Consider the following 24,099-nt stretch of genomic DNA (forward strand, 5'->3'; position numbering starts at 1 on the left):
ATACTGTTTTGAACACATCACTGAATCAATAAATTCATCAATATATAAATATGATTACACTGATTGAACTGATATGCTTGTAATGTCTACAAAAATCATGAATATAATTGAGGTAAATGATAAAAAAGAAAAAAGAATGAAGCGAAACATAAACACTGCATCAATTTTAATTTAAATTAATTTAAAACGATAATAATAAAAAAATCAAAATGTTAACAAATAAAAAAGTAGAAAAATTGAACAAATTTACGTTTAAAGTTTGTCAGAGAATTTGCGTGATGAATCAAATTATGGTTCGCTTATAGTAAACAAATTTAATATGTAGATATACTTTAAAAAAATTTTTAATAGTATCAAATATATCATATTAAACGAGGGTTAAAGAAAATTGCAAGATATCTGCAATCATTTCCAATTATGATGTTGCATTTCCATACAACTTACATCTTCCACAGCAAACATTTTCTATAAAGACTCAACAGATCTCTGATAGATCCATTACTAAATTATCTTAATGAGTTCCGAATAAAAACTCAACTGTTTCTTATATCCGAATTCTAAGATCGCGTTCAGAAATGTACTGAATCTTTTATAATAAAGATAAAGGAATAGTAAAAAAGTTAAATAATTTCTAGAAATGTTATCTCAAGTTTTATAGCATCAATTTAGACACTTTTTGAATTTACAAGATAAGATAAATTTTCTATTAGCACGTGTGCAGGTAATCACGTGAAAATAGAGGCTAATATGCAATTAATTGCAAAATTATAAACAAATAGTCGTTTTTTGTCATGTCGTAATAAATTCTCTAAATAAAAACTTGAGAGTGCCGTTCTTTTTCCCCCTCGAAATGGAACACGTGTGTCTTAACTTTTTTTTGTATCTTTATATTTTTCGAGATAATCAGCTGGAAATTTTTCAAATGAACACCCTGTATATATATATACATATTATAAGAATTTTATTTTAATTTTATACTTTCTACGATTTTACGAAACTCGAGTTCTTCAAAAGTGATTTGACAGTAAAATACAACGTTACATACTTTGCATTTCATTTTGTGTGCTAATAGTTTTCTATGATAAACCATATAGCTTTAAGTCTTAAACTGTAAGAAATTGACTAATCGCAGTCGAATGTGTAAGAAGAACAATCGATTATAATTAATTGATCAATTTCTTAAGACTTAATGCTTAGATAATGGCTTTCTCAGGACGATTCTGTTTCTATTCACGCGCATCTTCTTCTACGCAGATCTACGCGTGTACATTGCTTTGACATGCGAGTTGTCTAAAATCAAATGAGACAACGGTATTGGCTGTCTGATCGCTATCGTCAGCCAGTATACGCGCTGGCCATGACAATCAAAAGAAGCGGAAAGAAGTATAAGTGACTGCGTAGTGATGATTAGTCAGACTGCAATCCACGTCGGCGTCGGTTGATACCGTGCAATTTGTGTATATGGTACACTTGAAAATCTCTGAACGTCGCGAACTTCGTTTACGTGTCGACCAATGAAAGACGCAATGGACGAGAATCAAGGTATGTCTTATTGAGATGTAAAATAAAAAATTAGTACAGAATTAAACAAAATCTCGTGGAGAATTAGGAGTTCTCTAAAATATTTTAAGATGGTTATACAAATTGATACAATACTTACATATCCTGTGTTTGACATCGAAATTTATGATATAAATTAATATTAATTTTAATATGTATTTAACATAAATTTGTAATATTAATCATTTTTATATTTTTTTTTACTAAAATCGTGATCCAATTTTATTCAGTTTCTACTTAGAACGAGTTGTTATTGCTCGCGACAATAAAATAACACAGCAGTGTGTAAGAATTTGCATAATCAATTGTGCTGTAAAAATTAATTCTGCGCGCAGAATAATTTTATTTAAGAGAAAAAAGAAAAAAAGATAAATTCGATTTGGATCCATGTCATATTAAGCTAGTTATAGGTGATGATATAAGTACATCGTGCGTTTTGTTGTCGCACAAGCACCGTTACTATTTTTACCTGGGGACTCGTTTAAAGATCGACATCACATATGTTGTATTTTCTGAACATCATAATGCATCATGTGGAATCACACTTGTCACATCCGCGTCGCCGGTATCAATGCAATACACAGTGCAATCGGCAATTTGTGGTTACGAGCGTACGCAATGTATTTTTTATTGTGTGAGGACGTTCTATTTTTGCTTCGTGAATTTTCGATGCGAAATTCGAGCGCCAGCACGGCATTCGGTTCTCGGTATCTTCTTATACGATGGCAGATCGTACACATAATCCAAAGAGCAAACTCCGTTATATTGACCGTTAATATCATATTTTCTCTCCTTTTATAAATACATTCTTTCTACTTTTCCTTCTTCTTCTGGTAAAGATCTCTTACTAAAAAGGAAGTTGTTACATTCATCAGACTAAGTATTCGTATCCGCCGAAAAATGTAAATAGAAAGAGATAAAAGAGAAAGCGATGGAAGGCAAAGCTATAAACTGCAAGGCAGAGAGATAAAAGCGCTGCTAGGTAGAGATTTAGTCAAAATATATGTATTAACAATATGGAGCAATAAATCCGGAACAAAAAATCCGATGTGTCAAAAATTTATTTTAAAAATAAATTTATTCAAAGAAGTAAAAGAAAATATAAACTTTGAACATAGGTACAAAGACGCAAATCTTTACCTGTGCGAAACGCGATATATGGATCAATTGGCAGATCTCGCCTCCTAGCAATCAATCTTTTATTGCAACGGAACAACCACGCACTTATTCAGTTTCTGAAAGTGTAAAAGGAGATTTATTTCAAAGAGTTTAGAAAATGTATAAGATGCAATTATAGCGTAACTGAATAATTATACAAGCTTTGACATGTATTTCGTAACGTCGCATTTACACGCGCATTAAGTGTTAAATATGAATCAATGTCCAGGAATTCCATAGTCACGCTTTGTTGGACTCCTCCAACGATACACGTTTGCGTAGCTGTGCAAGAACGTAAAAGTGCGACGTATAGGGTGTCTAGAAAAACAAAATATTTCTTAAAGAAATTAAACTCATTTCTTTTTAATTTCGCATATTATAAATAAACTTCTTTCCAATTTTTTTCGCACTTTTTGCGTTTACGTTAACAGATATGTGATTAGAATTTGAAAATAATAAAAAAAGTAGCGAGAAATCATGAAAAATGCTGCCAAAAAGGAGAAAAAAAGGATAAATTTTAAGAATATTAAAGTATATTCTTTCTAGAGGAAATTTAGATGTTATCGATGGTAATTTCTTCTTATACTTTTCATAAATTTCTGATTATTTTTTTTACGTTGAAGGCGCAAAGGATAATACAGTACAAGAAAAATACTAAATTTAACCTTTCGAATAATAATAATAAAAAAAAATAATAATTAAAATGGATTTCTTACATTAAAATAAACAAAGAAAATTTTAATTCGATTAAATAGAAGTCAGCGCAATAAGAAGTGTGCAAAACAATAGTATAATGATAATTCACTACAATAAGATATATAATTACATAGAAGTTACCAAAAGAAGTGTGATTACAACGACGTTAAAAATTTTCAGACGTTTCGGCCATACAATTTGATTAAACATTTTGATTAAAGCTTTTGATTAGGGCACCCTTTATATCATTTGACCTTGCGCATGCTTCGTTTCTCGCTTGAGAATTTATAAAAAGTATAAGACAGAGAAGGCAAAACAAAAAGTATTCACGTTTACATCTGAAAACGTGTCCCAGCGGAACTAAAAATTTATCTGCTAATAGTAGCACTTTAATATCGGGAAACATGATAGTGGCTCGCGCGCTAATTCTACATTATTTTTTACGAGATTCGAAACTCACGCACCGAGAATACGTTCGAGAATTGAAAATAGGATTAAAGTTCGCGACGAGCTGAAATTTGTTTTAGTAACTAAATACATTACATTTTTTTACCTTTGCTTTCTTTTTCTTTAACGAGTGTGTAATTAACTACATTTACAATTTGGGGGAGAAAAAAAAGGGGGGGATTATACATATATTACTTTGTATAAATATTGCGAAGAATATTACTACGTCGACCCGCCATCAGAGGTCTATCGATATTCGCAAATTCTCGCAAGTGCTGAGATACGCGTATATCTCTTTATATAGAATCTCTATAGATTGAATAACTCTCTCAGGCGTATAAGGTAGGCTTCCACTACAATGCCTTACTGATGAGTTCAGTAGTGGAAACTGGAACGAAACGCCATAATTACGTGATATTCTTCGCAATATATCAGATTAATTTAAAAAGATTTTAACGAATTTATTGGCTTATTGCCCTTGTCTCTTTATATTATATAATATATAAGTAGAATTAATTTTTTCCATTTATTAAACATAAAAAAAATTAAAAATATTTATTTTAATAAAATAGTATTGATAATTTAAAGCACTTTTCAGTAAGTGACACAAATTTATTTTATCAAATATTACAGGACCGTGAGAGTTTTTTAAACTAAATACCGATAAAAACATGCCCTAACGGTCAAACTGAATCTTGAATGCTCCTAATATAATTTCGCGTGAATGTATACTACGTATGTAGATTCTCAAATGTGCGCCGAAATTATTTCAGATAGTAGATAGTGATAGTACTGCAGTAGTTTATTAGAGTTTGTGTTGTAAGTCTGAAGAATTCTTTACCAAATGTTAAACTAAAATAAAGTGATTGACTGCGTTATGGAACGACTGTTTAGAATAACATTCATAGTTATTATAAATATACTGATGTAAAATGTCATATAAACGCTAAGTTAAATCTGACATTGGTCTGAAAATTAGTGTTATAAAACCGGATATTTAACTAGCATTTATACAACATATATACCATCTAAACTTCTGTCTCACTTCTTCCTTTTTCTGTTCTCTCTATCAGGGCCAATTAAATGTTCTATTTATTATATATACCTATGACAGTTATTTATATATTCGGAAAGCTAAAATTTAGAGGAAATCAGTGTTAGAATTGCCGTTTTTGCCTGTCAGTTTAATAAATCTAAATAACTCTTGTTTGTGACTGAAAAGCAAAAATAATGCAAAAGTGAAAAAAGTGAAAAAGTGGAAAAGTTTAAGTGAAACGAGGAACGATCTCTCCTAAGAGAATAATGTGAGAAGTGTGTTTTTCTGTTGAATTGCTTACGTTTTAGCTAGAAAATTTGCGTTAATTCTATGTGGTACAATTCTAATAATCAAAAATTTCATAAAATAAGCATAATCCCACACACAGGTTCTTATTCGTGATAAATTATTATAACTTATAATTTATTCATATTAATAATGACATAAAAATCATATAAACGTTTCGGTCAATAATGTGATACCATCTTCAGTATAATTTTAAACTTATATAAAATGAACAAAGAGAGTTTAAATGCGATCTTATCGCATTGTTATTAATGTAAGCAAATAATTGACTAATTTAAACACTCTTTGTTCATTTTATATAAGTTCAAAATTATACTGAAGATGGTCACATTATTGACTGAAACGTTTATATGATTTTTATGTCATTATTAATATTATATGAATAAATTATAAGTTATAATAATTTATCACGAATAAGAACCTGTGTGTGGGATTATGTTTATTTTATGAAATTTTTGTTTTTTAATAGAACCACATTTTGATAGAGTTTTATAAATTCTAATAATTTTCAAAAAACGCAAGCAGGAATCTAGCAGGAAAACAAGCATCGTGTGCCGATCTTTAATTAAAATATTTTTACAGCATAATATTTACATAATATTTATAAAAAAATAAAAGATAAGTACAAGATTCCCAATTTCAAAATAACAATTATGTAATTCAAAAGGACCAGTAAGAGTCTGATAAATAGAAACATTTTCTTAAATATTCAAATAAAAGAACTGATAGTTACTACTAACAAAGAATAAACTTTACTTCAATTAACATTACATGTTTCAGCTGTATTATATTCAGCCCTACTCATATGTACAAAAATTAATTAACAATAATTTATCTCATTATTTATTGGTTAGTTAACAAACAAAATAAACAAATTCACAATAAAATCAAACCTATTGTTATTAATAATCATTACGAATCTGATATTAAGAACAATGATACACTTCTTTCGATAATTACACTTACAACATGCGAACTCGAACAATTATAACACAGACAAAAACGTATATATTTTGTCACAAGTCAATATTCGTGATACTCTTCATCCGTTTCTTCCAATGCTTACTAATGTGGACGGCAATACAAAAACAGTGATATATCCTAACGTTTTTCATAATCCTGACATTTTGCCTTCGCTTCTATTAGACAGAAGTGGTTCGTGAATCTTTCTTCGGTTCCTATTCTGAACAATATTCAATGTTTTCTACAATTAGGTGACAATTTCGCGTTGCCAAATACTAATAAAAAAAAAACATTTTTGAGTGTATAAAGAATATAGTATTAACAAGAATTTCCCGTTAACAGAAGGATGGATATCACGAATCATTGTTTGCCTATATTTAATAACATCGTTACCCTTCCGGTACAGACTTCTTCGATCGAAGATAAATTATTAAAATTAGAATGGGATACAAAAAGTTTATGATTTCGCAACCTAATGTCATTTTTACACACGTTGACAAAGGGAATACAACAGTAGCTCTCGATAAAAATTTACATCTGCCTAGCTGATGGCCCTCACACTTAACCAAATCTTAATTTAAAAAATTGTATAATAATGCGCTATTTATGCGCTATACATATCCGCAAATAAAAATTTTTGCGCTCATTCCGTTTAGCTAAAAAAAAATTTTTTGTGGGGGGCTGAGTAGGCAGCAAGTCAGCCCCCCCACCCGTTAAAAACAATCGAATTGGAAAATTGAAAACACAGGATTTATGCGTTATTTATATGCTATTACATGCACAGTTTTAATTTTTGCGTTGCAACCCTTAAGGAACTTCCCTCTTGGAGCGAACAGACGTATTCACACCTAGTCGTTAAAAATTGCAAAATTAAATACTCTGACTATGCAGAAATATTCTCTGATTTATGCGCTACTATTTCCAAGCATTTTCGATTTTTGCGCTGCAACCCTTAAGACACTTAATTCCCTCTTGGAGCGAATGGACATATTCACATCTAAGTCGTTAAAAATAGCAATTCAATTGACATTTATTTCGATCCATAACTTATATATTGCGTGTATTATTATGTTGATATTGACTTTTTCTTTGTATGTTTGTAAGGTATGTTATATAATTAATTAATTATTTATATAACAATAATTAATAAGTTAAACAGGGCGAATAAGAGTCAAATTACAATTTTAAAATCTAAATCTGATAATTTATTCTAATATTATGTAATTTTTTGGCGTTTCGTCCCGTTTAACAGTTTCTAGATTTAGCATTTATAGTTGCGTTTCAAGACCGAAATCCTTCGGCGCGCAAATATTTAGGAGGGGGGATATTTCAGATGATTAGAGTTGCGTTGCAAGACCGAAATCCTTTCGGCGCGCAATAATTAGGGAGAGGGGACATTTAAAAATCAGATTATTAGAGTTGCGTTGCAAGTCCGACAATTGTTCGGCGCGCAATTTGGGGGGGACTATATATATCTATTAATAGAACGTTATTTCTTACTTTGGAGAAATATTGCGAAGAATATTACTACGTCGACTCGTCATCAGAGGTCTATCGATATTCGCAAATTCTCGTAAGTGCTAAAAGACACGCGTATATCTCTTTATTGTATAGAATCTCGATTTAATAACTTAGCAATGCGTATAAGGTAGGCTTCCACTACAATGCCTTACTGATGAGTCCAGTAGTGGAAGCCGGGACGAAACGCCAAAAAATTACGTGATATATTCTTCGCAATATATTATATAATATTAGAATAAATTATCAGATTTAGATTTTAAAATTGTAATTTGACTCTTATTCGCCCTGTTTAACGTATTAATTATTATTATAATTTATGCAGAATTTACATCAGTCTGCTAATTTGTTGTGACTTACTTACACAATATACAATGAAGAGATTGTTAAATGATTGCTGAAGATGACTCAAATTGAAGTCGAAACGTCCTAAACGTCGATGGAAGAATATTGTTGAATAAAGGATTTTCTAACAACTCCGCTTCACTTTATACCTACGTACCAACAACCACACGTTTGAACTCTCACTTGCCCTGGATTATTGGGAATTTATTTGTTTTTTAAAAATAGCAAAATTAAATACTCTAACTTATTCCGCGAAATTCACGCGTATCCCCTTATAGAATCCAGCTCCTCAATTATGCCCAAATTTTACCTAATAGAATCTTAAGATTTAAAAAGGACTACCCCTATCAAACGGAGGTTTGAAATTTGAATAACGCGCGCGCCGCTCTGAATCCTGATTTGACGATGAAGTTGGACAGTAAAGTGGCATCGTTGATCATTTCTGGCTGCCATCTGCTGAGTGCTGACTGCGGTCTGGTCATCGCCACTCGCCAGTGGTATTCGCGTCACCAGCGATCCACTGTGATCCCTGGTGATTTCTGTGACGCGTATTGCGCGGCATGACGATAGGTAAGTAATAAATCTTATTCTCCTCTTATTCGATTTGCGATCAAAAATGTCTTCCACGTTTAGGCAAACGTGTCCTAAACGAGGAGAACGAAGAAGAGGGAGAAAAATTGTAAATCATGCAGCACCACAGTCCATCAATGCGTCGCGTTCTTTCATCGATCTTCGTGAAAGAATCTTCATCGTCGTCGTTGTTAATTTAATCATGTAATTCTTGCACGCTCCGCATTTTTCAAATAATGGAACAACGCTCGAAGGGATATAAACAATCTTTTCCTTATGTGCTTGCAGAGACTGACGTGTCCGCGCTGTGCCTGGATGTGTCAAGAGTGAAATCATTGGCCGGAGAACCACGAAAGTCCGTAAGTTTCGCAGCCCTTGTTTTCCGTCTGTGATGTCGTTTGAACTTTCTGTGTATAATGACACAGTTAGTATCACTTCTTGGTCTTTACTTGAATGGACTTTTTATTTTTCTACTATAATTAACATTCATTATTTAACTCTTTGCGATTTAAATTATCTCTCGCAAATAAGCAACGATCTGGTAGCTGATTTAAGTAATTAGCGAAAATTATTGAAGAATTTTACATATTACTTAACATTTTGAGTTAGATTGCACTAGATACAATCTTATATTAATCGGCTTTTGCTAAAAAAGCAAAGAGAAAAGCAAGAGAAAGATTATTTGTGTTGAAACAATTTAATTGAGTTTAGTATTTTGATCTGTGTACAAAATTATTAAATATTAAGAATTAATTAACGCAAAAACATGTATCAGTATAAATAAAATTCAGACTGTCAAAACAAACAATACAATTACTTAAATATAACTTATAATAAACTTATTATCTGTATCGGTTTTACATCGCTATTGCAAGGCCTTACAATTGTACATAGCTCTCATCCACTCGGTACTATAGTCCGCTAGGAAAAGGGGATGAGCAACAACGATGTTCAAACCTTTCAACAGACTACCGTTTTGATAGTGCCATCTAACTGAATCTAAATATATCAATTATCGATAAATAGCTTGATGTAAATTATCACTTTTTCAACAAAAATAAAAAAATTTTTATGAGAAAATTTATAGATTTTAAAATCGCTTGTTTATTATACTTATAATTTCATACTAATTCGAATACTTAAAGTAGTATTTAAGTAAAGTTGATAATAAATCTATCTCGATCGTAAAGATTTAATATATTATTCCACGCATATATTTATCAAAGTAATTATTAATAATGACAATCTCATATTGCTGCTTGTGTATTTTTTGTGAGTGGTACAGATTTGATTTTCGCAAGCAAACGCTATTATCAGTGGTATATCTAATAATTATTGCAAACGTGTGTCTATTTATAGCACTTTTATGTGAAAAGAGAGTATGTGTATTTTGCAAAAATTTTGCCATCAGATTAAATATCAGGTAATATCAATGCAGCAATTTTATCAGATCAGAAAAAAGAAATTATCAATACAATTATTTAATTTGCATATACATTGGCGATTATTTTATTCAATTCTAATTTTTTTAAATTCAATTAAAGCGATGTACTTATATCTCAATTATCACATCATGCATTTTTCATTTCTTTCGTAGTAGGGTAACTGTGTCCCTGTTACAGTGCTTTTGTATTTAAATAAACATAAAGAAAACTAGCACAAATAAATAAGAAAAAAAACATTTTTTATCAAGTATATAATATTAATATTATATATACATATATTAATTAATGTATATGATACCAAAGATAATATTTTATTTTTTTAAAGAATTTATGCGAATCCAGAGTGATATGTATCATAAGGTTTTAAGCTTGTCCTATCAGTGTGTCCTCTACAATTAAAATAATGATTTATGTAATATTAACTTAAACAATTAGCTTACATTTATCTGTTTTAGTAACTATAACACATATTAAAATGCATCAAATGTGGATAGGCACACAAATTGGGGACACATCATTGCTTGGAGGATTCACTAATAGGGACAAAAACGTGTTTTTTATTTTTATCAAAAACATTATAAAGAGTATTAATATTCTTTAGATTCAAAAAATATAGAAGAGATAAGCAGATAAAATTAAAGCTACAACATTTAATAATTAATTTTATAATAAGTAACTTGGCTTAAAGGCACATAAATATAATAGGGATAGTCCTAATTTATTTTTCGTTTTTAAACACCCGCAATGTACTATCGTTAAAGAATATGATTCTCTGGTTTTTCTCTAGATATTTTTCACTCATTTTTAATTTAATATTATAATCTGGTGCCTTTTCTTTCAATTATATGTAGGTATAACATTTGGAAATTATGTATAATAGTACTTTATATAATATGTATTTTTTTGGTTAAAAAAAATTTAGATTTTCTTGCCACTTTGATCTATTACGATTTAATTAATTAAAGAACACGATATGAGCCGTTATCTATACGATTCCTAAATGATTCAGATATGTTTTTTGTGTATCTTTCTGTATTTGAAAAATTATATGACAAAGTACAGTATTTGACATGATAAGCAAAATTTTCAAAGAAAGTGCTGAGATTAAAATTAATTTAACTTTATCGTTAAAATGACTACTTAAAATAACTAATGAAATAATATCAGCTTATTTATTAAGTATCGCTAATAGACGCTCGCTTTGCTAATGCAATACTCATTATTTATAATGATGCATGTTTCTTAATGATATTTTGAGCTGAAGATATATCTGTCTATATTTATAGAATTATCATTAGAGTCAAAATATATATTTTGATATGTAAACACCACCAATATAAATAAGTATTGTAGCCCATAATTTGATTTGCATCAGTGGACAGAAGATGTGTGTGTATGTGTTGTGCGTGCGTGTGTGTATACCCTTAAGACAAACGGTCAAAGAGGTATATTCGTGCTCTATAACAAATTCATAATAATGCATGGTTGGCAATCTGACTAGTTTGCAGGTATGCCCATGGTGTGTGGTTTTGTTGAATTTTATTCCATCATTCCGTCCTGGCTTTTCCATGTTATCACTGATTGGTCTACGAGGGTGCAGAATATACTTCATACTTTTTACACGATGCTTAATTACATAAGCGGTATGGTCTTCTGATTTTACATATCGTAAATTTTATTTTTAAGAGATTGGTGAAGCCCGTACATTAGATTTTAAACACATCAATGTCTGCTACTCAATTAGTTTTATAAAAATTGGAACTTGTGTTTTTTCTCTCTTTTTTTTTGCATTAGTAAAGTAAAAAAAAGAACAATTGAAAATATTCACTATTAGGATTAACATTACATTACTATAATTTGCAGCCGTAATTACCGCGATATCATAATTAAATCATTCTTAAATCAATTAAATAAATGTTAAATAATTCTTTATTTAAAGAATTCTATTGTATAATTGATGACATGATATGAAATTATCAGAAAACATCGCCATGTTAATAAGACTCGTACCAACAGATGCTGCAAATGGCATTTATAGATTATGTTACAACTTGTATTTACATTAAACGCATTACTTGCATTTGTTATGTGACTATACTGCTGATTAGAGAATAATGGTAGATCATAAATATATATATATATATATATATCGTAAGAATTAACAAAGAAATTTTCTGAGTTGATCGTTTCTGTTATGCAAAATAAATGTTTATTTTGCGTAATAAACAGTTCACCTTTCACTTAAAAGGAGAGAAAGTTTTCTCACAGTATGACATAATTTCTAATCTGCATAATTTCTTTTATAGGAGTGTAACAATGCACATGATGTTGATTCTGGTGGATGGACTCCTTTACTGGTATTGGGCGGTGCCACTTGCTGCCTGGGATCAACATTACCAGCAGGATATAACTTAGGCGTCATGAATAATCCTGCTCATGTTCGTAGTAGACCAATATGCAATTTCATCGAGCATAGTGTTATCTAAAACTATATTGTCATATGTTTGGCTTACAGCTTATGCAATCATTCTGCAATGATAGTATCAGGGAAAGATATAACGTACAATTGTCCAGCCACGAGCTCCAATTACTCTGGTCTGCCATAGTATCGGTCTTTCTTATCGGAGGTGTATCTGGATCTTTAATCGCTAGTTGGTTGAGCGACAGGTTCGGACGGAAAGGCGCGCTGAGCATTGGAAATGTTTGCGGGATTGTAGGAGCCATTCTGTTCATGTTTGTACAAACTATGAACTCAGTCGAGCTTTTTCTACTCGGCCGAGTGGTTGTCGGTGAGTCAAAGAATTGTTAAGATTTAATCAATTCCAATTAGGCATTTAATTAATACAAGAACACGTAGCGATAGACATAATTGCATGAACAACTTTATGCAAAAGCTAATCAATTTCCTGTTTTAAAACTTATCTTACTAAAATAAATTTTGTTGTCAAGTATATTATGCAAGATATTTTAGGAAAACCATTGAAATATATGTGAAGATCACTTTGGTACTTTTCGTTTCTTATATCAAAAGACGCAGAATATTTGGCACAACATTATATTCACTTAATAATTTATTTCCACTAAAAGAATAAAGCAGATTGGTTTTTGTACCTTTGAGTTGAAGGCTTTCATTTCTTAAATTTGATTTCAAAATTTTCATAATATTGATAATATATGTAATGTAATACTTCTAAATATATTCGTAGGACTTTCCGGTGGTTTAGCTACTGCTTTAGTTCCGATGTACATGACGGAAATAGCACCTTTAAAATTGAGAGGTGCCGTCGGAGTTTTGTGTCAATTGGGTATCACCTGCGGCGTGCTGATGGGTCAAATTGCTGGGCTCGAAACTGTCCTGGGCAGCCCGGAGTCCTGGCATATAATGCTAGCATCTTTCTCACCGCTATGCCTCGTTGCATTATTATTAACTGTACTGACTTTACCAGAAAGTCCGAAGTATTTGTACATAATCAGAGGAGAACAGGGAAAGGCTCTTAAAGGTGTGTGCAACTATTTTACAAATGATCATATGAGTATATAATATACATAATATAAACCGTAATCTCTTTAGAGTTTTTATTTTAGCTCATTTGCCCTTATTACTTTAATATCTTAAATTCGGATTGCTTTTAGAGCTCAGTCGCTTGCGCAACATGGACATAATGCTCCTGCAAAACGAGATTGCTAGCTTGCAACAAGAATTAGCGACAAGATCGGCAAGTGAAACGTGGAGCATTAAGCGGGTGTTGAAAGAGCCCACTGTGAGATTAGCCTTATTCTTAGTGTGCCTTCTGCAATTTGGTCAGCAACTTAGTGGCATTAATGCGGTTTTTTATTACTCAAATACGATATTCCTCAGTGCTGGCCTGGGAATTGCCGGTGCTCAATATGCGACTCTAGCTACTGGTGTTGCAAATATGGGGATGGCGGTGATTTCCGTGCTGGTAATGTCACTATTTAGCAGAAGAAAAGTATTATTCCTGAGCTGTTACTTATGCATAGGATGCCTTCTCTTTCTAAAACTCTCTATTGCATTAATTGTAAGTATTATAAATAATTGTAATAATTTTAATAGCATATCTTTACATATTTTTACATGTTGATTCTTAGTGAAGTGGTATAAATCTTCGCAAAACTGAGTATATGTCTTTTTACAGCACAAAGCCTCATTCATGTCATGGCTTTCCACCATTTTGGTACTGGTGTACGTTATATCTTACGGTATCGGTCTCGGTCCTATACCGTATTTCATCGGTTCCGAATTGTTCGATGTAGGTCCTAGGCCTTCTGCTATGTCATTAGGCAGCATGTTTAATTGGGGAGGGAACTTCCTCGTCGGGATGATGTTCCCCTCGTTACAGGCTGCGATCGGCCCGTACGTCTTTCTGATCTTTGCTGGATGCATACAGATCTTGGTGATAATCAATCAGTACGTAATATAATTTTATTATTGTTATTCCATGGTCATGCACAAATAAATGATTCGCAATGTAATGTGAAATTGTTATAGGATCTACTTGCCTGAAACGCGAGGTCGAAGCACGACCGAAATAGCAGCAGTTATGACTCAAGGCTTCAAATCAAAACCGAATGCAATATTCGTTGCGTAGACTGAATACTTGCAACTTGAATAAGTACTTTTTATACGATTTTTTAAATGAAATTAACAAATCATCACCGCCACACGTTGCTTATACGCGAATGACAATTCGCATGTTGTGCTCCTATCTGGTTCATATAATAGCACATTAATATAAAAAAAGACTTCCTGCCGCAAGATTAATCTATTCGAGCAAAATTCAGGATCATTATATAAGCGAATTTTATACACTATTGACTATTTGTACATATTCTATCAATTATATTAATATTTAAATATCGTAAATATTCAAAATAGTGTAAAATAATGTACACGCAAAGATGATTAGAGTACACGCGGCTAAGATTTTTACATTTATACAATATTTTGACGTACGTCCATAATTAAAAAATTTCTATTCACTCTCGAGCGATCACTGCCAATATGTAACATCAATTTATTCAAATAGATTTATAATACATATTTAATAGTCAACGTCCTTGGAAAAGTTTATAAAAATCTCGCTTTGCATATACCTAGAAGGTATAAATACATATGAAATACATGTATAATTTATATACAAATTTAAAACTAACATCAATCGTTTTGTGTTCTAAAATTACTATACAGTTGATCTAGTTTCTCGTAAAACACTAAGCACAAAACCGTATGCGGCGCTATCCTCATCCATGTTGGAAACGTTCCTTTATACAGGCCCATCAGACCTTCTGTGCGGAATATTTTGACGAGTGCGTCTCCGAGTCCTTTGTACAGAGTACCTTTGCCGGCCGCGTCTGTTTCTATGTGTGTATATATGCGTACGTTTAAACACTTTTAGTAGTTGGTGATTTTCAAACATAGTAATAAACGCATAAAATTTGCTTATTTTATGAAATTTGCGCTATTAAAAGATCTGGCGTTTAGAGCGATACACCGAGTCTTCTAATGTCCGAATATTTTCTCTAATCGAATGTTTAACATTATTCTCATTTGAGATAATATTTTACGACGAATCCTTTATGCAAATTGTATTTATAGTCATGCGTATTAGAGTTGTATTTATAGTCGTGTATATATTTCATTATATTTATAGTTCGTATATACCAAATATTAAACGTTTTATCTTGAGATATATTTCGAGCTGAACGAACGCGATAATCAATGTACGTTTAAGTACATGAAACTCCAATTTTGTGCAAATGTTCATCATTGTAAGTTCAGCGACACACAATTGTGGCCTTCGGTAAATCGCGCGTTTAACATAGTAGGTTTTGCCATGCAGGGTTTCGTGTGATATACTCACGTTGATTATACAATCGCGTTGCTAAGACATCAAATGGCTGCATGGTGATGGCTACGCAACTACCTCCGATCACGGAGGCCAAGAAGGTTAGTAATATTGGCTGATCTGGAAATATCTGAGAGAAATAAAGAATACTCCGTCGCGTTGTGTCGTATCGTAGGAATTTCGAGTAATCTTTGAATCTCTCGCACTGAGGTCTATCCGATTACCGATCAGTGCTTTTAGACGTGTGTATACTTTGATTTAAGAAATCGAAACTGTTGGGATATTTTTTGTATTGTTTTTTAAAATTGTGGCATGCATCATCGGCATTCCGTTTCCTTTAGCCATTCGCCAAAATTATCGGTAGAGGAAACTCGGGGTCTCACAATAAAAAGGAAAGTTTTAGAAAGCATGGAGAGATCAAGTGGTTATTACTTACATTTAGCGAACGCAACCAATCCGATGCTAATCCGAAAGTAGTCAACTGCGTCGCCGAGCCGACAAATAGGCGCGGCATGTTGGCGTTCCATCCACGAAATAAAGCTGCGATACCGCCCTCCATCCATAAAGACTTGAAGGCGTTCCATGATCCCGAGTGATTGTGCTGGTAGCCCACAGCTATGGATTTCGCAGATTGCGCCTGCAATTGTGTCTTGACCTACGAAATAATTGTATAATTCCCGATTATATAGCTGTAATCCGCGTACGAAGAGTAATTCCGACGTTCTTATTGCTTATATTTCTAGGCAAAGATATTTATATCTCTTGTATTTTATTAAATCAATTTTCAGCCCAAAGACACTAGCTGTTTACTTGCGAGCAACCATAGTTTTTTATTTTATCTTTTATTTTTTTTTATTGTTAATCTGTTTCTAGTATTAATTTTATTTAAAATAAGACTTTGTAATCATCAAACAATTGGATGTAGAGTATTCTTTTCGAATTTTGTCTCAAACAAAAAAAGTTAAAGTTGTAACAGAAGCAGAATAAAACGCAACAAAATTAACACAATATCTGTTTCACTATGCAAAAATATGCAAACTTTAAGATAGAATAATTTCGTCAAAAATCATCGTATCGAGATGTTTAAAAAAGCATTTTACAGCTTGAAACCTCTACTTTTCAGATCGCTACTTGAAAATGTGGTCTCACTGAGATTTTTTGAAGTTACACAAACATAAGTGAAGATATATCAGATCTCAAAATTTTTTACGAAATTTGCGAAGTTCCACGGGGCTGACTAAAAATTGTACGCAAATGCGATTTACATTATTCGAAAGAGTGAATCTTTACCTTTAATTGTCTTTTTTACGAAGCTCCGTACGATTTTTTTTCACCGAGTTATTCAACGTTGAAGCAAAAATAACTCTTGCTTATATATATACATATATATCTATATATATGGGGCATTCCACGCCAAGTGGGCCACCCATTTTGCGAAGTTCCATGGATTTCGTTCATATTGCGTGAACTTGAACAGTTTGATGAATAAAGACTCTATCCCAAATAATATACCTGTAGGCCAACTGGTTACCGAACTGTAGAACCGTCAATTTTTGGGCTTTCTCGTTGCAGCGCTCTTTTCGCTTGTCGTTAGTGGGCATGAAAGGCAATTTTGAAAATAAAGTGCAGACGTATTCTTATAGAAAATTGAACGCTCTTTCACGTAAGAATATTCTTTTTTTGATCAGACCGGTTTACGATGATGTTTTTCAGTTTTGAACTTTTCAAAATGGCGGCGCGCCTAAAAGGCCGCTCTCAATTTTCTTTTAATATAGCTCAAAATGTAGCTCCAGGTCTCTACTTTGTTACTCTAAAAGGACTTAATGGCACACGCATTCGTTTGGGAGTAAGAGCTAGGAAAGTGAGGAAAATGAGTGGTGCGGCAGGGGGACGGAGCGACATTGCCTCACTTTCCTAGCTCTTACTCCTAAATGAATGCGTGTGCCATTAAGTCCTTTTAGAGTAACAAAGTAGAGACCTGGAGCTACATTTTGAGCTATATTAACAGAAAATTGAGAGCGGCCTTTTATGCGCGCCGCCATTTTGAAAAGTTCAAAACTGAAAAACATCATCGTAAACCGGTCTGATCAAAAAAAGAATATTCTTACGTGAAAGAGCGTTCCATTTTCTATAAGAATACGTCTGCACTTTATTTTCAAAATTGCCTTTCATGCCCACTAACGACAAGCGAAAAGAGCGGTGCGACGAGAAAGCCCAAAAATTGGGTGGCCCACTTGGCATGGAATGCCCCATATATATATGTATGATTTTATAATATTAATGTACATAATTTTATATCAATTAGAAAGAACAGTAAATTTTTTTCAAGTACAATATTATAAATAGTTTCAACAAAGAGACTTTTCAAGTAAAACACAGAAATCATTGTACCATCAAAATTACTATAATTCCAAAATAATTACAAAAAGTAATGATCATTTTTCCATCAATAACGATTCATTTTCCCATTCTGGGTGATTTGTACTTGAGGGAAGATTCCTGTTGGAGAAAGAGCGAGAGTAAACAATTACCAAATAGAATGGACTGCCGAGAACGGCGCCGACGCAACCGGCCGTGCCGGACACCAGGGTGGTCCTTAGAACATCGGTATTGCCTTGCTTGTCAACGATCAGTTCGTATCTTTGGGCGGACTTGTATGCACCCAAACGGATACCGTTGAGCACCACCTGGAAGGCAAGCGCGGGCACAATTCCCGCCTGTAGAGCCAACACACCTTCATGTTTAGCAATGAGATACGCGGCGTGCACGGTGTTCTTGTATATCTTCTGATATGAGCCTCGAGCCTCCAGCTCACCCTGCAGTTGCAGCCGCACCTTTACCACGTCCACAGGATTCGTGAAGAAGCCGGCGCCCGTCGCCGCCAAGGCACCAATTGCGAACTCTACGCCCGACCTGACGAAATAGATATCGAGAAGTTGGAGATAACCGAAAATCGCAAATACACGACAATTGTCAAGCGCATTGAAAATAAATTTTATTTCATTTCTTCTGCTGATTTACGATTTTTTATTTTAATTTTATTTCATTATTTTACAAACATTATATCAATTAACAAGAAGAAGGGAACCAATAACGGTCAAAGATGGATCACAATGCTTGTTATAATTATGTGTGAATTTTATATACTGCGTAGGTATGTAGATATTTGCAAAATTCTCGCAAGTGTGGAAATAGGCGTATCTCTTCATATATAGAATCTCGATTTAATAACTTACACAGGCGTCTTAAGCCTTAAGGTATAGGTTTCCACTACAATAATTGCCTTACTGATGAGTCTATAGTAGTAGACGAAACGCCAAAATTACGTAATATTCTTTGAAATATATAAGAATTAAAGATTTAATTATTTACAGAATTTTAAATACGGAATTTTAATTTATCATCTTCAGATTTTAATATGTCATTCAAAACACTATTAAGATTCATGATGCTAGGAGCATCAATTAAATAATGTTGTTAATCAATTAAATTCGTGATATTACTGCGGTAGTAAAAGTATGTATGCGTCAATGCTGAAAAATTATCAGCGTCGCGATTTATGAGGGGACTACATACGCAGTATATAAAATTCACACATAATTATAATAAGCATTTTGTGATCCAGTTTTGACCGTTATTGGCTCCCTTCTTCTTGTTTGTTATTTATCATTTGTACGGTCTTAAAAAGATTTTAATATTTATTATATCAATTGTTTTGACTTATATAAGTAAATAATCACATCACATGCAATATATAATAGTAAAAAAATGGCATATTTTTCCGAAATATTTGTCTATTAAGAATAAATAGAATAATTTTGTATATATACACACAATACTTAAAAAAAAAATTTAATTTGGATAAATTGAATAATTTGGAAAAATATTAACAATATTTACAACTGAACTATAAGAATTCCTTTTGATCGCCACACTAGAGCATTCGTGTCGTTCCTGAAAGTTATTAAAGATAAACACGAGACTATGTACGTAGATAACCTTGACTTATGGCGCTCCTTTTCATATAATTAATTTTCATTAATTCCATCGTCTTTTGAAATGATATATTGTAGTAAAAAGAAATCCATTATTTTTACATAAAATCTATTGGAAAAATAATGGATTTCTTTTTACTACACCTAAAATATTATTGATGAAGAAAAAAAATGCATTGCACTCGTCAGTCTTTAAATTGCAAATTTATCAAAAATAAAGTTTGAAATATTTAAAGAATTTATTTGTTCATTTCAAATCAGAACTTGAGATCGGATCATCGATTGGCTTTTAACCCCGGATCTACAATAGATGTTTTAAGCCATAAGAAATTAACCAATTACAGTCGAATTCGAGGAGAATAATCGATTATGATTCGTCCATTTCTTATGGCTTAAGGATTAAAACTCTATTGTAGATCCGGGGTTAAGGTGGAATCAGTCTAAAGCCTATTCTACAATGCTGTAAGCCATAAAAATTGACCAATCGTAATCGAATATGAGGAGAATAATCGATTACGATTGGTCAATTTTTATGGCTTAGGGTCATTGTAGAATAGGCTTAAAGGAACGTATGTATTTACATACCTACTTGGCTATAATTGCAATATATAAATGACTCTTAATCAATATATAAACATCACGGTCGCGTATCCATCAGTAATTCAGTATCCACGTCGGAGTGACTGGCCGCGGTATAAATTGTTACATAACACTCGTGACTCACGCGCCGTCGGTCAGGTACAGGCGGCACACAAAGTACGATTGAATTAAATCAATAGTCGATGATCGAGGATCACGAGGGTACTGTGAGACGGACGTGCCCATAACTACGTATCAGTACGAACCGACACGCGACCGCCGATGCACGGCGATGTAATGCAAATGAAAACCCGCGCACAATGCTTACGTTTTCTCAGTGACCGCGGTGCTCATCTCTTTGTCTTTCGGAAGGGAAATGAAAAACAACAAGCAATTTTTTTCTAGTTGTCTCACCGGGGAGCAACTGTAACTAGTTTTGGCTAGTTTATATCGGATGCAGCGCGAACGTAATGTAGGATTCACACTGCGTACGACATTCGACGTATGACGGTACGATATACAATAGGAGAGCTTGTTTTCTAGATATATATACGACAAGCAACCATCATCAGGTAACAAAATTTGGTAGCTATATATCAAGAAAACAAGCTCTCTTATTGGATATCATACCGTTTAGTTGTATATACGCAGTGTGAATCCTACATAAAGCGTAGAGTGATAGCGTGCGTCTTAAGCCCATTTTACAATTGCATAAGTGTAGTTGTAACTGGATGTAGTTGCAAGAATTAACCAATCACTGTCAAATATAAGAAGAATATTCGACTGTGATTGGTCAATTCTTACGCAATTGTAGAATGGGCTTAAAGCCCATTCTACATTAGTCGTATCGTAAGCATCGCAGGGTCACAAATTTGTTGGCAACAGCCAATCCGATGTGTCAATTTAAAGTTCACGATGCTTAAGCCCATTCTACATTGGTCGTATTGTAGACGTCGCAGGTCACAAATTTGTTGCAACAGCCAATCCGATGTGTCAGTTAGAAGTCTCACGACGCTTACGATGCCATGATACGACCGGTGTACGTTCGAGCTACTCTATTTTCGCGGGCATCACCCGTTTGTTTTCATATTTGTACGGTTTATATTTAAGACGTGATCTGGCCTTATCGACCTCCTATTTCATTATTTGGAGGCGGGAGCCATTAATTAAAGAAGAAGAAGAAGAAGACCATGGCAATTGTAGGGCTGTGACAGATTTCCTAACCTCAATAGTCGTCAACTTTGATGCTTACTCGGATTGCGGGGCAGAGCGACGCTTATTTCTGCCAGATTCTTTCGTTTTATGGAAGAACGCGTCGAATGAGTATAATTTAATCGATTTTTGAGACTATTACCCTCTATTGCACCTTTACTGTGATTTCAAGTTTATTGTAAAGACAATGGCATCCACAAACGAGTTTGGTCCAGATTCTGGTGGTAGAATAAAGGTAACCAAAAATATTAACTGTGTCAATGGTAATAGCACAAACTGTAATGAAGGTTACCGCCACAAGTTTTGTATAATAAAAATTGATATATATATATATATATCACTTTAAGTGATTTACTTCTGACAGGGTGTTACCATAGTTAAGCCTATAGTTTACGGAAATGTAGCACGATACTTTGGCAAAAAGAGGGAGGAAGATGGACACACGCATCAGTGGACTGTATATGTTAAGCCCTATAACAATGAGGATATGTCCACCTACGTGAAGAAGGTACATTTTAAGCTACATGAGAGTTACAATAATCCTAATCGGATTGTAACGAAACCACCGTATGAATTGACAGAAACCGGCTGGGGAGAATTTGAGATAGTCATTAAAATCTATTTTCATGATCCGAACGAACGTCCTGTAAGTAAACAAATTTACTGCAAGACTGAATTTTTCTGAATCTAATCATTATTTTATTGGCTGTAAAAAGATATGTGATTAATTTCAGGTAACAGTATATCATATACTGAAATTGTTTCAGTCGACGCCTGAGATACAACTGGGGAAGAAAAGTCTAGTATCCGAATTTTATGAAGAGATAGTTTTTCAGGATCCAACAGCTTTGATGCAACATCTACTGAATTCTAGTAGACCAATGACGCTCGGAGCTTGGCGACATAATACAGACTGTTCGTGTTCAATTTATGCTTGTATTTTAGCTTGGATTAATTTAATGGAATAATTTAATAAATTTATAATTATATATATATATATATATATATATATTGCAGTTGAAGCATTGAAGGAATCTGCAATGAAGGACATTATGGAAGCACGCAGCAAGATTAGACTCGAAGTGATAGATTTAAAAGAGAAATTGACCTTGGCAAAAGAGACAATTGCAAAATTTAAGGAGGAAATTGCAAAGATTTCTAAAGCCGGTGGAAGTTTATCAGTCACATAATGTTATTTTTAAATAGAAATAATGATATTCAACAAATATAGATGGCGTTTATAGGAGTTGCAACAAATATAAAATCTTTTCCTATGTAATAAAGTGTATAATTTTGTAATCACATAACTATAAGTTTTATTTTAATTAATTTATAAGTAATAAAAAATTTCATTTCATTGTGTATATTCAACATTACGGTTAAAATAATAAAATTACTTTGTTTTTTAACATGAATAGTTTTTATTATTATAGTTGTACTCACAATGAAACTTGTTAATAATTTGAAAGTTTTTTATTATCTAGCTTCTCTAGTCAAGAAGACTGCTTATGTAAGATATTTGTATATGCAAAAGAAAATTCTGAAAAATTTGCAAATGGAACAATGTCAAGACTTCTCATTATGTTCAACAGCACTGATTTTAATAGACCATTCCTAAATTGATAATTTCATTTAATATATAACATATTATAATATAACATAATTTCTCAACTTATAAAAGCCCAATATTAAAACAATAATCAAAAGCATGGAACATACTTTTTGAATATCAAGAATTCTTGAAAGAAGAAATTGGAACAATACTAAACAAGATGAAACAGCGTAAAGGTCAGTATATAGGAAGAATGAGATCTATTTAGAAATAGGTTCTTTTGAGTCAGGGAAATTAAAATTCTAATGAAAAAGATAAAAATGAAACAAAGATCTGCATATGAAAAGAATGGAATCTATTGTTGCGCCTCGTTGACTCGTTCGACTAAAGTCACTAGATTAAAAATAATACATTCCTCAAGGGCGAATGAGAGTGCAGCGTTGATCTTGATACGCAATAAATAATAACTCTTATTATTGAATTAAATTGAAAAATATCATTTATTCAATAATGGACAAAATATATACGTTTCGACTCATATAGAGTCATCTTCAGTACATTTCCAAATTAAATATATTAAAATAATATTTGTGAGACACATCACATCAAATTGGCAGAAAAGATGTTATATTCTGTTAAAAAGTAACATGTACCAATTATTATAAAAATTAATACAAATTTATTATTTAAGGCTCCTGAATACTCAGCCAAGAACTCCGTGTTGATGGGTAGCGACACCGAATCAGTCGGTGGTTAGCAAAACTGGTAGTACGCTACTGGTTATACACACAATTGCAAGCTCATGTCCGTGTGCTCATTTTCAGGTAGAAGGGGAACGCACAGACATGGG

The 24,099-nt window shown here is 32.7% G+C and overlaps 3 protein-coding genes across 6 annotated transcripts; 2 read left to right on the forward strand and 1 right to left on the reverse strand.

The window, feature by feature from the left end:
* Positions 1-1,512: 1,512 nt before the first annotated feature.
* On the forward strand, positions 1,513-14,858 carry LOC108773906 (solute carrier family 2, facilitated glucose transporter member 1). The gene is made up of 8 exons (XM_018539884.1): positions 1,513-1,542; positions 8,888-8,958; positions 12,351-12,482; positions 12,560-12,833; positions 13,251-13,544; positions 13,678-14,084; positions 14,202-14,473; positions 14,555-14,858. The coding sequence occupies exons 1-8, from the start codon at positions 1,515-1,517 to the stop codon at positions 14,652-14,654; spliced, it is 1,578 nt and encodes a 525-aa protein (XP_018395386.1). The 5' UTR covers positions 1,513-1,514; the 3' UTR covers positions 14,655-14,858.
* A 267-nt stretch (positions 14,859-15,125) lies between these two features.
* Positions 15,126-20,864, reverse strand: LOC108773932 (solute carrier family 25 member 35). Its single transcript, XM_018539915.1, has 5 exons — positions 20,814-20,864; positions 18,443-18,824; positions 16,348-16,566; positions 15,927-16,041; positions 15,126-15,423 (listed from the first exon to the last, which is right to left on the reverse strand). Exons 1-5 carry the CDS (start codon positions 20,837-20,839, stop codon positions 15,221-15,223), a joined length of 945 nt encoding a protein of 314 aa, XP_018395417.1. The 5' UTR covers positions 20,840-20,864; the 3' UTR covers positions 15,126-15,220.
* On the forward strand, positions 20,553-22,945 carry Gas41 (YEATS domain-containing protein 4 Gas41). Of its 4 annotated transcripts, none has more exons than XM_018539900.1 (5): positions 20,553-20,707; positions 21,596-21,932; positions 22,062-22,343; positions 22,432-22,612; positions 22,715-22,945. In XM_018539900.1, exons 2-5 carry the CDS (start codon positions 21,885-21,887, stop codon positions 22,885-22,887), a joined length of 684 nt encoding a protein of 227 aa, XP_018395402.1. In that variant the 5' UTR covers positions 20,553-20,707; positions 21,596-21,884; the 3' UTR covers positions 22,888-22,945. The 4 variants fall into 4 exon arrangements, with proteins under 4 accessions (XP_018395402.1, XP_018395393.1, XP_018395408.1 ...); XM_018539891.1 differs by lacking the exon at positions 20,553-20,707 and adding an exon at positions 20,882-20,957; XM_018539906.1 differs by lacking the exon at positions 20,553-20,707 and adding an exon at positions 20,899-20,911.
* The last annotated feature ends 1,154 nt before the right edge of the window (positions 22,946-24,099 follow it).

This window comes from Cyphomyrmex costatus, unplaced genomic scaffold (genome assembly GCF_001594065.2).
Source record: "Cyphomyrmex costatus isolate MS0001 unplaced genomic scaffold, Ccosl1.0 scaffold104, whole genome shotgun sequence".
NCBI lineage: Eukaryota > Metazoa > Arthropoda > Insecta > Hymenoptera > Formicidae > Cyphomyrmex > Cyphomyrmex costatus.

What these genes read in the sequence shown, in the direction of transcription:
- LOC108773906 (XM_018539884.1), top strand. Translation starts at nt 1,515, where the DNA reads ATGAAAGACGCAATGGACGAGAATCAAG. An exon ending in CCGGAGAACCACGAAAGTCC is followed by an intron (nt 8,959 to 12,350) that starts GTAAGTTTCGCA and finishes TTTCTTTTATAG; the next exon opens with GAGTGTAACAATGCACATGA. An exon ending in ACAGGGAAAGGCTCTTAAAG is followed by an intron (nt 13,545 to 13,677) that starts GTGTGTGCAACT and finishes GATTGCTTTTAG; the next exon opens with AGCTCAGTCGCTTGCGCAAC.
- LOC108773932 (XM_018539915.1), bottom strand. Translation starts at nt 20,839, where the DNA reads ATGAGCACCGCGGTCACTGAGAAAAC. An exon ending in TCGGCAGTCCATTCTATTTG is followed by an intron (nt 16,567 to 18,442) that starts GTAATTGTTTAC and finishes ATTATTTCGTAG; the next exon opens with GTCAAGACACAATTGCAGGC. An exon ending in ATTGGTTGCGTTCGCTAAAT is followed by an intron (nt 16,042 to 16,347) that starts GTAAGTAATAAC and finishes TATTTCTCTCAG; the next exon opens with ATATTTCCAGATCAGCCAAT.
- Gas41 (XM_018539900.1), top strand. Translation starts at nt 21,885, where the DNA reads ATGGCATCCACAAACGAGTTTGGTCCAGATTCTGGTGGTAGAATAAAG. An exon ending in ATGATCCGAACGAACGTCCT is followed by an intron (nt 22,344 to 22,431) that starts GTAAGTAAACAA and finishes GATTAATTTCAG; the next exon opens with GTAACAGTATATCATATACT. An exon ending in TTGGCGACATAATACAGACT is followed by an intron (nt 22,613 to 22,714) that starts GTTCGTGTTCAA and finishes TATATATTGCAG; the next exon opens with TTGAAGCATTGAAGGAATCT.